This window comes from Lonchura striata, chromosome 1, assembly GCF_046129695.1.
Source record: "Lonchura striata isolate bLonStr1 chromosome 1, bLonStr1.mat, whole genome shotgun sequence".
Classification (NCBI taxonomy): domain Eukaryota; kingdom Metazoa; phylum Chordata; class Aves; order Passeriformes; family Estrildidae; genus Lonchura; species Lonchura striata.
In genome coordinates this window covers 5,133,278-5,149,423 of record NC_134603.1, presented here as the reverse complement: position 1 = coordinate 5,149,423, position 16,146 = coordinate 5,133,278, and the positions used below count along the sequence as shown (strand labels likewise).

The 16,146-nt window shown below is 38.5% G+C and overlaps 1 protein-coding gene across 3 annotated transcripts in view; it reads right to left on the bottom strand.

Moving 5' to 3' along the window:
* The window catches only part of TRAPPC9 (trafficking protein particle complex subunit 9), a 453,375-nt gene that overhangs the window by 406,527 nt on the left and 30,702 nt on the right, over positions 1 to 16,146 (bottom strand). For all 3 annotated transcript variants that reach the window (XM_021532473.3, XM_021532475.2, XM_077781898.1), the window contains 2 exons: positions 4,192 to 4,318; positions 637 to 782 (listed from right to left, as the gene is read on the bottom strand). In XM_021532473.3, the coding sequence (XP_021388148.1) occupies positions 637 to 782; positions 4,192 to 4,318 (273 nt within the window). The remainder of the gene's footprint in view (positions 1 to 636; positions 783 to 4,191; positions 4,319 to 16,146) is intronic.

Below are 16,146 nucleotides of genomic sequence, written 5' to 3'. Positions count from 1 at the left end.
ATCAGTTCTGTTCCACAGTCACACAGATGTTTTTGTGCTGACATTTATGCCTCTGGTAAAAATTATCACCTACATGATATGCACAAAGGCCACAAAAAGAACCACCAATATTTGTAACTTCATCCAGGATTTAAACAAACTTCTGATCTTTTTCCAATGGCATGATTACTGCACTGACAGGCTTTACAAGCTTTATAAAAAGGAAACTACTGATATTCCTAACAGGGTTGAAAAACTTCCACTTGTCTGACCTGTCCTTGAGTAAAAGAAGACAGTTCATCACTCTGAGTTTATATGAAACCAGAATAGGAAAAGGAAAAACCACAACAGTGCATTTTCCCCAGGGCACTGAAATGGTGATGGCTGCCAAGCAGAGCGTGTCAGAACTAAGTTTTCCCTGAATTTTCTTTTGTTTGAGAAGAAAATAAAACTAGTTTATCTCTTCTGAAAAATCAATATTACCATCTATGAGACTTTATTCCTCTTTTGAATATCAAACTCTGCCCCAGAGAAAAAAAGATTTGTTCCTTCAGGACTTGAGGCTAAAACACTGGTTATCTCAAATAAAAGACAGCAAAGTTCAGATTTGCTTTCCTTAACCACAGAAGATTCTGTAATATTGTAAATTATTCTTACCTATTTTCTTATTTCGTTCTTCCCCACGACTATGTGCAATAATTGGAGAATATATGAAGGGGCTTTTAGTTGACACATTCTGACCAAGTAAATTTTTCATTTTGTGAGGTCGGAGACTGGTTGGGAGGTTCAAGAGCTTCACAGATCTGTTGAGTAAAAGAAATTTCTAATTATTTCATTTATTCTATTTTGTAACAGGTGGCTGTGTTAAAAAATAAAACCCTGATAAATATGAAATATCAGTCTGAGAATATCTGAAATGGAAAACTTGAAGCAAACATTTACAGTACAAAAGGAAGAAACACCAACCCAAGGAAACTAAAGTTTCAGAAAGCTCTCAAAAAATAAACAACAAAGGAAAAAAATCTTCTTTAGACACCAACAAAACCCAAACTAGAATCCAGACAAGATTTCACTAGGCAACACAAATAAAGAAGCTTCTCCACAGTGAATAAAGCTGATTTTAATACAGTGAAAATGCAGAGTAGGTGCTGGAAGGAAGAAAATGTCCCAGAACTTTGAGTGGGTTTGTTAAACAACCAGAAAGCAATTACAAACAGAAAACAAATGATTTATCAGATTTCATCCCTGCTATACCCAATTCCCTACAATGCCATGCAGGGAAATCAATGCTCTTCCAATGCTGAGGGGAAAGTAAAGACTAAACTTTGGGCAGAAGAACAAGCAATAAATTGGTGGATATTCAGTAAAATCAGCAGCATTCTATAAACCTGTAGGACACCTAATTACCTCTAATCAGGAACTCAGCACAATAAAGAACAGATATATCAGTATCACACTAATAGAAAGTAGACACACACAAGAAACCAAGATAATGTGTTTCTGCTGAAAAATAATGAAGCTGTAAGAGGAACACTACACAGAGTTCTCTCTGTGAAACAAAGCACCTGATAAGAAATTACTAAATAACACTACAAGTAGATTGAATAAGAGATAAATCACATCCATATGTTACATGTTGGCGATACTTAGTGTGGGCATCAAAATCATATAAAAATTGCAGCCAATGAGCCTGAGGAATAAGAAGGAAACTGTAAGAGACTCCTGATATTTCATATTTTTAAACCTCTTCTGATAGAGTTTTTTACAAATTAGAATGCAACTTAAAGCAAAAGTGTGAATTGTACTTATTTGAGGAAACAAACATTGAATTTGATATAGCAGTAATAAAAAGGAATTTTCTTTGATATACAGAGGAAAGTGCTTTGCCTCCTTCATGGTTATTATATAAATACTGGTGGATAACCTGCTTTAACTGAATGCATGACAGTGGAAGGAATTTTCCTCCAACATGTGTCAGAGAGCTGTACCCTCACAGGTCAGACACAGAAGAGGGCAGATTTTTTAATTCCTTTGAGTGAAAAGCTTCAGTCAGGTCCCCTGGCCTGACAGCACTGAATGCAAATGAGTGACAATTAAGAATTACTGATTTCACTAGCTACCCAGAAGATCAAAATCCTATATTTGGAAAATGTTAATTAAAAACAACCTTGCTTAGATGGAAAAGGATTTTTTTTTTTTTTAAGAAATCCCACTATACTAAGAAAACAGAGGGAAGGAAAAAAATGGCACTGATCAATTTGAAGTAGTAAGGAAAGTATGTAAGGATGACTAAAACCAGCAGTGGTGAAAAGAAAGAAAATTTTCTGCTTTTAAATAGATTAGCAAGACAATTACCTTTAACATAGGTAAACCATAAAAATGGAAATAGTGCATTTTTTATCTAAGAAAATACCAGATGATGATTTTATATTGAATATGAGTAATAGAATATAGTGATTTTGCTTTGCCAAATCTCTTCTATTGCTTTTAAAGTACTGGGGAGAAAAGGTAACATTGCCACTGTGTTCCTATTTCACTGTGTTCCTATTTCCATGTCTGACAGTATTTTGATTAAGAAATCCACATCCAAAATAAGCACCCCACATTAAATGGATTAAAACTCATTAGACCATGAAATGCCAACAGTAAATAGAAGTCATCCCCATCAGTAAATGTGTGTTTCTACAGGGCTCTAACATGGGTTGAATCATAAGCTAAGGTTATTCAACATTCATCAAAATGACATTTCCACACATTTATAATTGATGTCACAAAAATTAGCACAATTTAGGTCAGAGAGCTCTACAGTCCAGCAGCACAGCTGGTTCCCAATAGGCTGGGCAGCTCTACAGCACCAGATCTGCTGGGCAGATGTAACTGGAGCCTTTATATCTAAATTCAACTAAAATTGTATTGGAGCACAAATTTTTATTACTATGGCTTTTATAGAAATTTTAACAGACAAGAAGGAGGAGGAGAGGAGCAGCAGTTCTTAAATGTTAAATAAAGTTGATGCTGGGTTCCTTGCCCCACAACAAAACAGAAGGAGCTATTCCCAACATTCAAAACACAGCCAGGTCAAGACAAATTGATGATGTGTGGATATGTTTGTCCCCTTCTCTCAGCATACAAAACATTTTCATTGACATGAAGTCTTTCCCACTGAAGTCTTGGGAATCTCCTGTCAGAGTTCTAACTGGCCTCTTCTTCCAGCCTCTTCTCCCAGGTAACAAGTGACAGGATGAGAGGAAACAGCCTCAAGTTGCACCAGGGGAGGTTATAAATTTGATCTTAGAAGAATTTTCTTCATGGAAAGGGTTGTCAAGTATTGGAAGGGGCTGCCCAGGGAGGTGGTGGAGTCACCATCCCTTAAAGTGTTCAAAAAATGTGTGGATGTGGCATCTCAAGATATGGTTAAATGGTGAACATGGTGGTGGTGCTGGGTTAATGGTTGGACTTGATCACCTCAAAGGTCTTCTCCAGTTTTATCTATACCATGGTTCTATGATGCTATGACTAAATTCATGACTCCCATTAAGGAGGATTCAATCAGCATTTCCCCCATTTTCTTCACTATTCAGCATACTTCTTCTGAATAGGAATTATCTTTCCTTCAAAAGAAAATATTTTCTTTCAGTCTTCTATTACTGATACCCAGTGGGTATTTGTCTCTTTCTGACCCTCTCTAATGTTTCATGCCAGGCTTCAACCTGAGCAAGTTATTATTCATTGGCCTGACTGCATGATGTGCCTGAATGGAACTGAGATTTAGAACAGGCCAGCTTGAAGGTGCCAGTTTGAAAATGCAGCATCTGGAAAGGGAGAGGTACAAAAAGCACCATTTCCAGGTGAGTTCCAAGCTCTGTGGATGGAGACTGCATCCAATTCCTGGACCTTCAGTGTTGAAATGATCAAGTATTCAACTAAAATCTCAGCTGTAGCAAAATACCTTCCTTCAATTGAATAACAAACTGTTGAAGGACTGTTCTTCAAAAAACAAAAGTTCTCTCTTTCTGAAACTAAAGGCCACAAAGTATTTTCTGGTCAAAGGCTCTATTTTTGATCAAGAGCTTCTCAAAACAATTTGACATTTTGACATTCTTCCATGTTCCTGTGATCCACACGCATAAAGTGAGATGACTGCATCCTTTCAGTATCCTTTAAAATCTGACAGGTACTGTGAAAAAGTTAAAGATTGTGTTTTGGTCTTACTTCACAATAGGCAATTTGGTGAAGGGAACAGGAGGTAGCTTCAAACCATCTGGAAGAGTGATGACTTCCATTGTCCCAGGGCATTTTGCCGTGTAGCTTTCCAAGCTCTGCGTGACATCTTTCTTTTCTAGAAAATAAAATTGAAAAACAATTTCAAACTCACATTTCATTGAGACTATAGCCTTTTTTTGTACAAAATAACTCAACTGGCATGCCAACTAATTTATGCATTCAGCACTTGCAGTTATGTTCAACCTCGACAGATGGATCAAATATAATTAAGTGACCTTAAGCAAAAGAGTTTTCTAGATTACTCAGAATTTTTTAAATGCCAGTCTATACCTACTTTTTGTTAGGGTTTTTTATTGTCAAAATACAATTTTTTACAATTCCACCTATTAAATCTATATATCCAAACAAAAGAATCAGCTTCACACACATTAAGGTTATTAATAATAGCATTGTATGGGAACAAGGACTGCTCTGAAACATTCGATAAAATAATATCAAAGGCAATGAAGAGAAACAAATTACTTTTGATGTTAACTTGTGTGAAAACTATCTAATCCTCAAAATAATTGTATTGTGTTATGCTACTAAATCATAACAGGAAAGAAAGATTTTCTTTGGTTTTGCTTATAAATACAAGAACATTAAAACAAATATATATTATTTGGGTTATCTTCAAGAATGTACAAAAACTTCATATTAGTTTTATCCAGCAATTATTTTCAACAATACATAAAACTGTGTCTCCAGAAAAAAAAATCTATTTGGAAATACACAAAATTGTATTTGATCTTTATGATGCCTTCCAACCCAAACCTTTCTACGACTCTACGATTCCACATTTCTCTGATGAAATGGAAGTCTGCAAACAGAGAAAAGCCTGGCAGTATTTGTTTAGAGGTGAGAATGAGGCAGCTGAAGACCTGTGTTGTTTTAAAGTGAGTATTTACAGACTGTTGGAAGGAACCTTAAAGTCCAAACCTGCTGCCATGGGCAGAGACACATTCCACTAGACCAGGCTGTTCCATGTATGTGCTACCAATAAAAATAATTATTCAATATCAAAACTGTATCTAGAAAATACTTAAAATACCAATGATAAAACTAAACAGGGAAGGGTGATAACAAGTAGTCATCAGTAGTAGTACTACCAAATAAACCTGTTTAGAGGGGTGTACTGGGTTATGCAGCAAGGTTTTGGTAGCAAGGAGCGGCTCTGGGAGAAGGCACCAGGGTATCTCCATTCCAAACAACCCCAAAACAAACCTGCTGCTGCCCAGAGCTGGGCCAGTCAGTTATGCTGGTGGCACCTCTGTGAGAACATATCTAAGAAAGGGAAAAAAATGCTGCATAGCAGCTGGAGAGGGAGGAGTAAGAAAAATGTGAAAGAAACATATCCTGTAAACTGTGCCAAAAGTACCAAAACCTGCCCAAAACACCATCTTGGGTCTTGAAAAGCACAAACATCCAGCAATGCTTGTGCTGCCCACACCAACCCAGCTCAGTTTGTGAATTTACAGCCACAAGGAGTACACACTCCTTCAAAGCAAATCAACATTGATTGTAATCCCCTTCACTATGGAATTAATGGCACATAACTGACAAATTGCCTTGCTTGTGTCTGTGTTTCACTGAACAGTCTCTTGAGCCATTCCCCACATTTTAATTGCCTGTAAGGAATATTCCCAAAACCACATTAATTAGACATCCATATATACTCGGAGCAGCACAGCACAGCCAGGAGTTGTAGTGGTTCAAGGCTGAGTATTACCATCAAACTTTCAGGTTATTTGCCATATTATGAGCAAGGGCACACAATGCAAGCAGAATCCACCGAGATGGAAATCTTCACAGCTACCAGGAATGATGAAGGTAATACTACAGCATGTGCTTAACTGTGCTTGAAACCAAAGGTCTGCCATTCCAGAGCACTGCCTTTCATTCCCTAGTGTGAAACACTGTCAGTTGCTGTTCTCAAAGAATGCAGGCTGCCATTTGCAAGAAAAATTTGTTTACAGATTTTTGAGTCATGTGGTTATTTCCTGGTAGCAGCTCCCCACACCTTCCATGAGAAAAAAAGCCAAACCAAACCATTTTTCTATGTCGATGTGGTATGAAACACAGCTTTAAACATGCTGCTGCCAGGCCAGAAGCTCAGCTCCTTTTTCTTAGCACCACATCTCAGCCAAGATGCTGAAGGAATCCACATCAGCAGGACACGATGGGAAGCATTCACAGTGCAAAAGAGCTGCTGGTCCTGCCCAAGAGCCACTTCTGAAAGCAAACACTGGAACCTTCTCCCTCGAGGAGCATCTCAGCTCCCTGACCTCTGTGGCCTAATGGTAGCCAAAAACCTGCTACAGTCTTTGCAGCTCCGAATTCTCACTGGCAGCTCTGAATTCTCAGCTTCTGGCTGCCTGACATCCTCTTCTGACAGAATCTCCTGGAAGGAGCCACTGTACTCCTCAGCCTCCCTCCTGACCCATAGTTAGGAGATTTCTGTGACTGTTATCACCAGCACTTACCTTTTTGAAAAGAAGAGACAAAAACCAGCTGCTCTTGGAGGTCTTTACCCACCTGGTGCCTTCATGCTTGTACAGGTCAGCAGAAAGGCAATCACCACTTGATCCTGTGACCTGTGATTCACCTCAATTGCTTTAAAAGCCTGTCCTGCAGCTGGGAACACTACTGGATACTCTTGTGTAGGTATTAGAGAATCATTTATTGAGTGAGGAGTGACAGCTTATTTTCTCATCTGTATTAACTATGTTCACAATTTTTTTTTTTTCCCCTCACTTTCTCTCCAGACTCACTGAAAGACCAGGATCACAGAATGGCTGTAACCAAAGAAAGCTGAGCAAAGCCTCTGGCAGCACTGGCATGTGAGCACATTCTGCTCAGTTTGTTCAGTATAACCCCACTGTATTTTCCCCATTTCATACTAAATGGGCTTTGACTGCTTCTGACAACTGAAAATCTTGCAAGTCCACCCATACTCTTAAGAATTTCACTGCTCAACTACTTCGCCTCAACATAACAAGCACTGGTTTTGTGTCCAAGCTGCTTCAAACCTTTTAATATGAGAACACAAAAATCTGAGAGCTTCAGATGCACAGTCAGAAACCATTAATGATTGAAAGTTACTAAATGTGAAAAAGACAAGACTTTCTGCTCGTTTCACAGTCATGTGGAGCAGTATTTCACAATAATGGAGCCATTGAAAAATCAGACCAGGACAGGACAGAAGGTCAGTTATAGACTAACATTTTTAAGTACTTTAGTAACTGTGATTTAACAGTGTAACACAAACAGCAGTTCATGTCTTGGCAGATAACACAGAAAATGAGAACACCACAATTCCTATAACTGTGCTCTTTAATATTTAAAGAAATTTTAAATAGCTGTACTTGGGTTCAGTCACTACCCATTGAACACTAAGGCAAAGAATAAAAACACAACATTTGTTCTTTGGCAACAATTAGTTGATGTTGTGTTGATCAAGTCACAGTGTCCTCTGCAGAACAACCTACAGCCAGGTGGAATAAAGAAAGGGAACATTTCCTGTCTGACCCACCAACCCCACTGGAACAACTTCATTTCCTTATGGAGCTCACTAAAGTATTGAAAACAAATAGCCCAACACCTTCTGACTCCAATTTTACCTTAGTGATAGACCCAGAATCAATATTTTAACAAAAACCCTCATTGCCCAGGGTGTTTTGTGCTGGCTGAGCTTTCTCCTTCTCCCTAGAAGACATCAAATAATGGTCACAAAGGGGAAGTCTGAGGAGAGCTCCTGCAGCAGTCCTGACTCAAGTCTCTCAGGACAGACACAAACTTATCTCCTCAATGAGTTAACAATAATATATAAAAAGACAGAAAAGGCAGTCTAATGACAGAAATAAAACAAGAGAAAAAGAAGTTTTTGTACCCATAAACATAAAATAGCCTTCCAGTGCCTGGAGGGAGTGTACAAGAAAGCTGGAGAGAGACTTTTTACAAGAGCATGTAGTGACAGGATAAGGGGAAATGGATTCAGACTGACAGAGGGCAAGTTTAGATTCGATATTAGGAAAAAAACTATTTTCTGAAGCTGGTGAGGGTCTGGCACAGGTTGCCCAGAGAAGCTGTGGCTGCCCCAGCCTTTGAAGTGTTCAAGGCCTGGTTGGATGGGACTTGGAGCAACCTGAGATAGTGGAAGGTTTCCCTGCCCATGGCAGAGAACTTTAAGCTTATTCAGACTATTCTGTGATTCTGTGTATTTCCTTCACACGCACACACAAAATGAGAATTGCTTGGTGAGCCCTGGAGAAGAGAAAGTCCATGTCTGCTTCAAGTGAATCTTCAGCCTCACTCTGCCATGAAGATGCAGATTCTTTAAACTAAAGAATTTCAAAAAGGCAAAAAAACACATTAAAACCCTCACAAAAGCTGCAGTAGAAATTGATTATTCACATACAGCAACCACTACACACCTTTTACTCTGCAGTTAATCACAGATTGCAGGGGGTGTGCAAAGCTCCTCAGCCTTTCAGGTAGTGCCTGAGCTCTGGTTTGGGCAGGGAGCACCACATTTGTGTATTCAGGGCATCCTCCTTTTCCTAAGCACAGCCAGGCCAGAGGTGTGAGCAAAGCACCTGGGCAGGAGCTGCAGGATCAATCCACTCCTGCATCACCAGGGCTGGAACTCAGCAGACAGAGCAGCTCCTCTCCCCTGCAGGCAGCACCTGCTGCTCTTCCACCCCATTAACTCTGACAGGGATTGGGTGATGGCACTTTCTACAGTTTCAGTAACAACAGCACCACTAATATTTTTCTGAAAAATACATGCAGCAGGTAAACACAACTTCAGACTGCTCAGAAATCTCCTACTTGAACAAGCTGCTTTGACAGCAACACAGGAACCCTGAGTGTTCATCCCACTACTGCAATAAATGTGTGTTCCCCACAGACTCCAAAGCTGTTCTCATGCAGAAAGGCACTGGCAGTCAGCAGAAAGTATGAATCCCATTTCTTTAAGAAATCAAGCAACATAAAGCTCTAAATAAACACAGCAGAGATTAATGAAATTCACTGTTTGACAGAGAAAAGAGCAGAAACTGGAAGAAAATAATTAATCTATGCTATGAGACAGATCTGCTTTAATGAACAGAGCATCATCAACTATATCAGAGACTGACTCCACCCACAAAAAGGATTCAGTTATTTGCTGTATAATAGCTCATCTTTGAAAAATAAGATCTCAATTTACTACTAACTTTGCAGGAAAGGGAAAGGAAATAATATTTTACACACAAATAAAAATAGCTCTCTTTTATAAGCAGAATGTTTTCTGCTTCTAAAAAGACTGTCACAGAGACAAAGAATAGGAAGAGACTACTAAACACATCACAGTCTTCCATTACAATGTTTTTAATGATTGTATAAAATGTATACATATGATGTCCCAGCCAGTTTGCACAAAAATATTTCTATTTAAAACCTAACTTTAAAAAATCGACATAGCTGAAAACAGTTCATAAAGATACCATTAAAAATTCAGTGTCTGGTTCTTCACCATATCTCAGAAATTCAGATGTCTGCATACTTTCAATATTAAAAAATATATATTTTGTACACACAAAATCAGTATATAAACCACTGAAATCAATACTAATTTTTTCAGGTTAAGGAATACCAGGAGTCCTATTTTTACAAAAAGTGGGGTAAAGCAAACATAGATAACTTCTATAAAAATAAATGAAGTTCAGGACTGCTGCAAAGCTGCTTATGGGCAAGGCAGGTTGTAAATATTCAGAGATACAAAGTAGTAACTGTTAAACACATCTGATCCTGGATTTCATGTGGAAGAAGCAGAGGCAGAGGATGGAAAGAACACCACACTGATTTCTGCAGAATACTTTCCCCAATACACTGCTATGCAACAGGAATTTGGCCAGAAAGGTTTATCAGGATTCAAAATTTCAATGCCTCCACCAGTGTTGCCTCAGAACAGGATGATTTAATTGTTGAAAAAACTGGGAAAGTGTCTGAAAACTTAAAATGAAAACATGTCAGGTCTCTCTCCTAATGTACAGTTGAGTTTTCCTATCCCTCTGTAAAAACATCTCTTCAGTACCACTCCTACCCCACTCATCTTTCCTTGGCACATCCAATCAGGCTCAATGGACATCAGATGGGGAGCTCACTAAGGTACAGGGATGATCCATTTTTAAACATGGATATTTCTTTTTCCATATGAAATGCCAATTTCAACAGCAGCCTTGATTCCAGTGCTTTAATTTGAATTTAGGGTGAGAGAGTAGTACTGAGTCTGTGAAATGTCATATAAAATATATTTGAATTTTAGTAATATAGCACCTCCTAAAATAGCTTCCTTTGGTACAAAAAAAATTACCACTTAATAAAACAGCACAAATTCTTCATTTCTTCATCTTGCCAATTGAAGTAGCTCTTCCCCAATGGAATTTTTTTTTTCCCCCGGAATAAAAACCTTGCAATGTGCCTCCACTTGCACACCTGTATCTTTTCCCTCAGTTAACTGAGGGAAATCACACTTCAAGATCAGAGGTACCTACATGAAGACAGCAATTTTGGGCTAAAGCTCAAAGACTTCATTTTGTTCATGAGTGACCTTAAAAAATTAATAGGAAATTTTTGCCATAAAAAAGCACTATTTTACTGTAACAACTGATCATAGCCTAAGAACTTAGCAATGGCATTGGCTGGAGTTTTTGTCATACCTCACTGACACACAAGTCTAAGCAAAGATAAATCTTGTGTGAGACTTGCAGGCTGGCCTGTAATGCTAAATATTTGATGCACAGCACATTATTTTTGTCATATAACACATGACTTAAAAAATTGTTGTGTTTCATATTTACTGCTATGCAAATGAATTTAAATATTTTATTCCAGTTGCTAGTTTACGCCATTTCATTCAAACTTCAAAAAAATCAAAGTCTAAAATATATATAATTTAGGGAAATAAATTACACTCTCTTAATAAAGCAGTTTGAGAGAAGTTATTAAGTAAGTTGGCTTGTCTCTACAAAACACAAATTCCAGGGAGACATTCTAAAAGTGTGGGGTTTAAAAAAAGCAGGAAGAAGTGTAGCAGTGCTAAAATTTGATAGCACAGAACTGATGAAAACACAAAAGCAGATGAAAAGCAGCAGAAGTCACAGTACCATGATGAATAAGACTTAACTGGCTTCTAAGGAGTCTCCTACTTCACAGAAAATCTCCCAGGTCTTTTATTCCAACCCATCAGAAAGCATTTTCATTCAGGCTTTTTCAATATATTCATTCTTAGACCACGTTGTGCCACTGCTATACATCAAGCACACAAGGTGACAAGCCTGTTTAATTACATTTTTATACAGATATACACACACACACTTATTTTTATATAAGTACAAAGGCAAGATATGGCATTAAGCTGAAGCTGTGAAATATTTCAAAATAATGGCTAAGAACTACCCAGGCTGCTATAAATATTCCCTGGTAATTATACTGTAGATTTCCATCTTCATCCTGAAATCAGTTAATTTCAATATTATAAGACCAACCAAAGTTGCTCCCTTTTGAAAGGTTTATTGGTTGGGCAACACCAACTTGCAGGTACTTTGTCAGCTAAAATACAACACAGTGCATTAAAACCAGTTCATCAGTGTCAGTTAAGTAAACCTCACTCCAACTCTGAAGTTTACATCAAGTTTTAATTTGCACTAAATTCTCTGTTCAGTCTGATTGAAGCATTATTCTTTTTAGCCCTTGCAATCAGTAACATTTACCTTTCTAAAAATGAATTTACATACTACAGATGATCTAGGAGAAATGCTGCCGTAATTCAAATGCAATTTAAAGTATTTAAAGCATTGCAGCACAAAAGAGAAGCTACAAAAGAGCAAAGCAGTTGTGCTTTCATTGCACAGCTTTGGGGATTACCTGTGACAGCATCAGCAGACTCTGGAAAAGCAGGATTCCATCACAGCATCTCTTATCCTCCACTCTCAAGAAACATTATCACAATCAAGTCTACTCTAGAAATTTTTCCAAATAACCTTTGCTTGGCAACAAATTGTGATATTGTCACTTTGCCAGTTTCTTAATAGCTGACATCTGTTTTGACAAGTGCTGCTTTGGGCTGGGGTAGAGTTAATTTCCTTGACAGTAGCTGGGCTGGGGCTGTGTTTTGGGATTTGTGCTGAAAACAGCATTGATAATACAGGGATGATTTGGTTATTGCTGAGTACATGACTGGGAATCTCTTTCCTCAACACCCTAAACTCGTTCTCTAATTGTTTCTATCTCTTCTAATTATTAATGAACCAACATACCCATAGATGGTTTTTTTGTTTGTTTGGTTTTGATTTTTTTTTTAAATTCAGGACATTGACTAAATCACACTCATTTAAATGTTCCATCATTCCTTGAAAATAAATCATACTTCAAGGATATTCTAACCTCTTCCTATTAAATCACAATTATCCACACACCTCCTATTATTTATTAGAGCTTCTTATAATGCATCCAGTACTGAGGCCAAACTTACTGAATTCCAGAGGGGTTCAAAGGATGGAATTTGGTTTACCTCACTTCAAGAGAAGCATCCACAACCAGGGTCACTTAGTACTGAGACAGCCATAGGTGTGTAAGGGGAGTGATGAATCTTGTAAAAAGAACCACTGCTGTGGCCAGGGTCACTAGGAAGACTATGACATAGATATATCAGTTTGAGGAACTTCCATCCCTCTTGAACTCTTAAAAAATACAGCAAAGCACTTGTCATTTGTAATTTTAAAGGGAAGATAAAAACACTTTAAGAAATTAACTGCAACTGTAATTCAGCTGTTTAAAATTAAAAGGCTTTTAGTGCCTTTGAACCTTATCTGGTACCTGAAATTTATTACTGTTCATTTTACAGTTCAGATCACTCCCCACCATAAACCACTTCTAATTACATTTCAAAATAATTTCACAGATTTATTCTCTGTAGAGAAAGGACCAGCCTTGGAATCTTCTTTCCTAAACAGAAAACCTTGATCCAAATTTTCTGATACAGCTCAATCTTCCCTGAGTGTCTCTTTCCATATCTCAACTATCTTTCAGTTCTGGCAGGCTTCCTGCTTCTGTGTGAAGTTATTATTTTTCATGAGTTGAGCAAGTTACACCTCAAAATCTTTTCAGGGCTTATGTCTTTATTTGTAATATTTATCATCTTGTTTCCTCTAACCTAAATATGAAAAACAGGAGGAAAAAAAAGAAGAGCAGCATTAGGAGAATAGGCAGGAGAAATGGCAAACAGAAAGGAGAAATAATGAGCAACCAGCTCAAACTGAAATGAGCTGAAACTCAACAACTCTGGCTACAGCTCTGAAAACATGGGGAAATCAGAAAGTCACAGCAAGACTTGGACAAGAGAGCAGGAGGCTGTGAGGTGAACAGAGTCACAAGCTGCTCCAGCTCCCTCAGAAAAATATGGCATTTTAAATTATTCCACGGCCAAAAGGTATTTATAGGCTCACAGGTTACTCTCATCCCCTGCTCCAGTGAAATCCATTTAGCCCAATCTCATCCCCTGCTCCAGTGAAATCCATTTAGCCCAATCTCTCCCTGTAGAACCCACCAAGTGCCTGTGCAGCTTCACTTCATTTTCCCAGGTTTGGATGGAAATTCAGGACAATGTTTCATATTTAAGTAAAGATCCTCAGAAACTGAGTCTAGTCCTTACTGCTGCTTGGCAGGAGGGCTACAAAGGGTTAAAGTCATTTCCACATTCACTTCTGGCCTAGCTGTCAATTTTCAGGAACCCAGTTTAATATTCTTCTTTATTTTCCATACTTCCACATAGCAATTTGAAATTTAAATGACACTGAGGGAATGCATATGCAATCTGTTCTATAAATAAAAATGTCTAAAATACTGCATAATTTCCTCTTTCAAACTGCAAGATGGGAAGACATATTTTAAGAGTTGTAAGACACCACGTCTGACATCACCAAATTACATTCAGTCCAGGCTTATCCATAATTTCTAAAGATAAACAAGGTTTGGGTTTTCTTTCTTAGACCAAGCTCATCACTTCCTTGCAGAAGGCACAACCTCACCCTGCCAGCTGACAACAACCATCACCTGAGCACAGCAGACTTGAAAGGAAAAGGTTCCAAAAGTGCTCTCACAGTAATGGTGTGAAGTCCCTCAGCTACCAAGAAGTCCAAGCTGTCAAGGCATCAAGGTGGCCTGGCCAGCCAACACTGACAAGTCCATCCCAACTCATCCACCAGATGAGGAGAACTGAAACAGCATTTATCAGAAATTTGGGAGAAATTCTTCACTAGTTACAATGATCTCAGTACAGGCTGAAAATAAACATCTTTGTTAGTATCCAATGATTTAAGAAACAAACACACAGATGAGGAGGAACAGACACCAGGATATTCTGGGAAGTTCTCTCCATCACCTACTGTCAGTTCAAAAACAAAGACATCCAAACCCCTGGTAAACAGATGAAAAAAATGACTTCTGCATGTTTAATGTAGAATCATCACAGAGTCAGTAGTTTAGTTTATTAAGTACATGAGCAGTTGAGAGCTCAGATGTGAAAGTTCTCACCTCACCAGAAGACTGGAAAGAACTCAAGTGCAGCAACAATAATCACAGGACAGGAAGATCTTGCTACACTGAGAAGCACTGAGAAGTGCACATTATTTCCCAAACAACAAAACAGATGAACCTCGGGGATCTTTAAGGAATTAGCTCACCAAAAAAGAATGGAATAGTCCTATCCTAGTTTCATCCCATGCTATGCATGGTGGGTGAGAAAACATCACCTCAGCACATCAAAATCCCTGCCACCAGAAGCAAAGAAAAGGAATCCTGAAATCCTGGAAACCTGCTGAATGTATGAAAGAACATGAACTTGCAGGGGTGAGGGACTGTTCTGATCTGCTCAAGCTGAAGAGAGACAAGTTTTACCTTGATCCACAAAAGCAGGAAGTAATTAGGTTCTGAACATACCCAAAAAAGAAGATTAAAACACAAACAAGGTTACATGTTGGGATCCAAAACTATAACTTCATTTTTTCATAGAGGATAAAAAAGGAAAAAATAGGAAAATGGGAGAATGCCAAGATTGATGAGGAGTAGCACAGGAAAGGGTTACCCTGACCATGGCTGCAGCATTGCTCACAGAATGCCATGGGAGATCTCACCAGGTGCTCCCCAGAGCTGCCCAGCCAGGGCAACAGCACCAGCAGGATGGAGCAGCCTTGTGGGAGCAGCCAGGACAAAGACTCCAACACTTTGTAGACCTCACAGATTTTTGGCAGGTTGGGCACTTAGTTAGAGAGGGTTTTGTGAATGGCAACCTCACATCCAGCTCCCAGCAACAGCACATCACTGGTGACCATCATCTCTGCTCTCCAAAAATCCATTGGCTGCTCCTCAGTACCCAGGCCAAGTTCACCTGATGTGCCCAAAGTTCATTGCTCCTTTCCCTAAAAGATCAACTGCAAGGTCTTCCAATGGTCTTCTAACAGGGTGCCTCATTTTCTAAAAGTTAGCAGTTCAAAGCTTTCCCTTTTAAACCACAAATCTTCCAAGAGGTGATGGAGAAACATTCTCAGCTCTGTACTTGTTCAACACAGGACTGCCTGGTGAGTGGAGTCACATTCCTTAGCAGCTGTCTCCAAATAGTTCTGTGTTTAGAGAGGCTGTAACAGATGAGCCAACTCAGAATTATTTGCACTCAATGCAAGTCACAGCCCTTTAAAGAAGAATGAATATTATCAGTGAAGAGCCACAGTAAGACAATGGCATTTTTTCCAAATACCTGACATTACTCAATTCAGATTCACTGAGCTGTACACACAGTTTTGTTTCAAAAAGCATTATGCAAAAGATAGGTTCAATTCCAAGCAATTGTACATTTTAATTCTTATT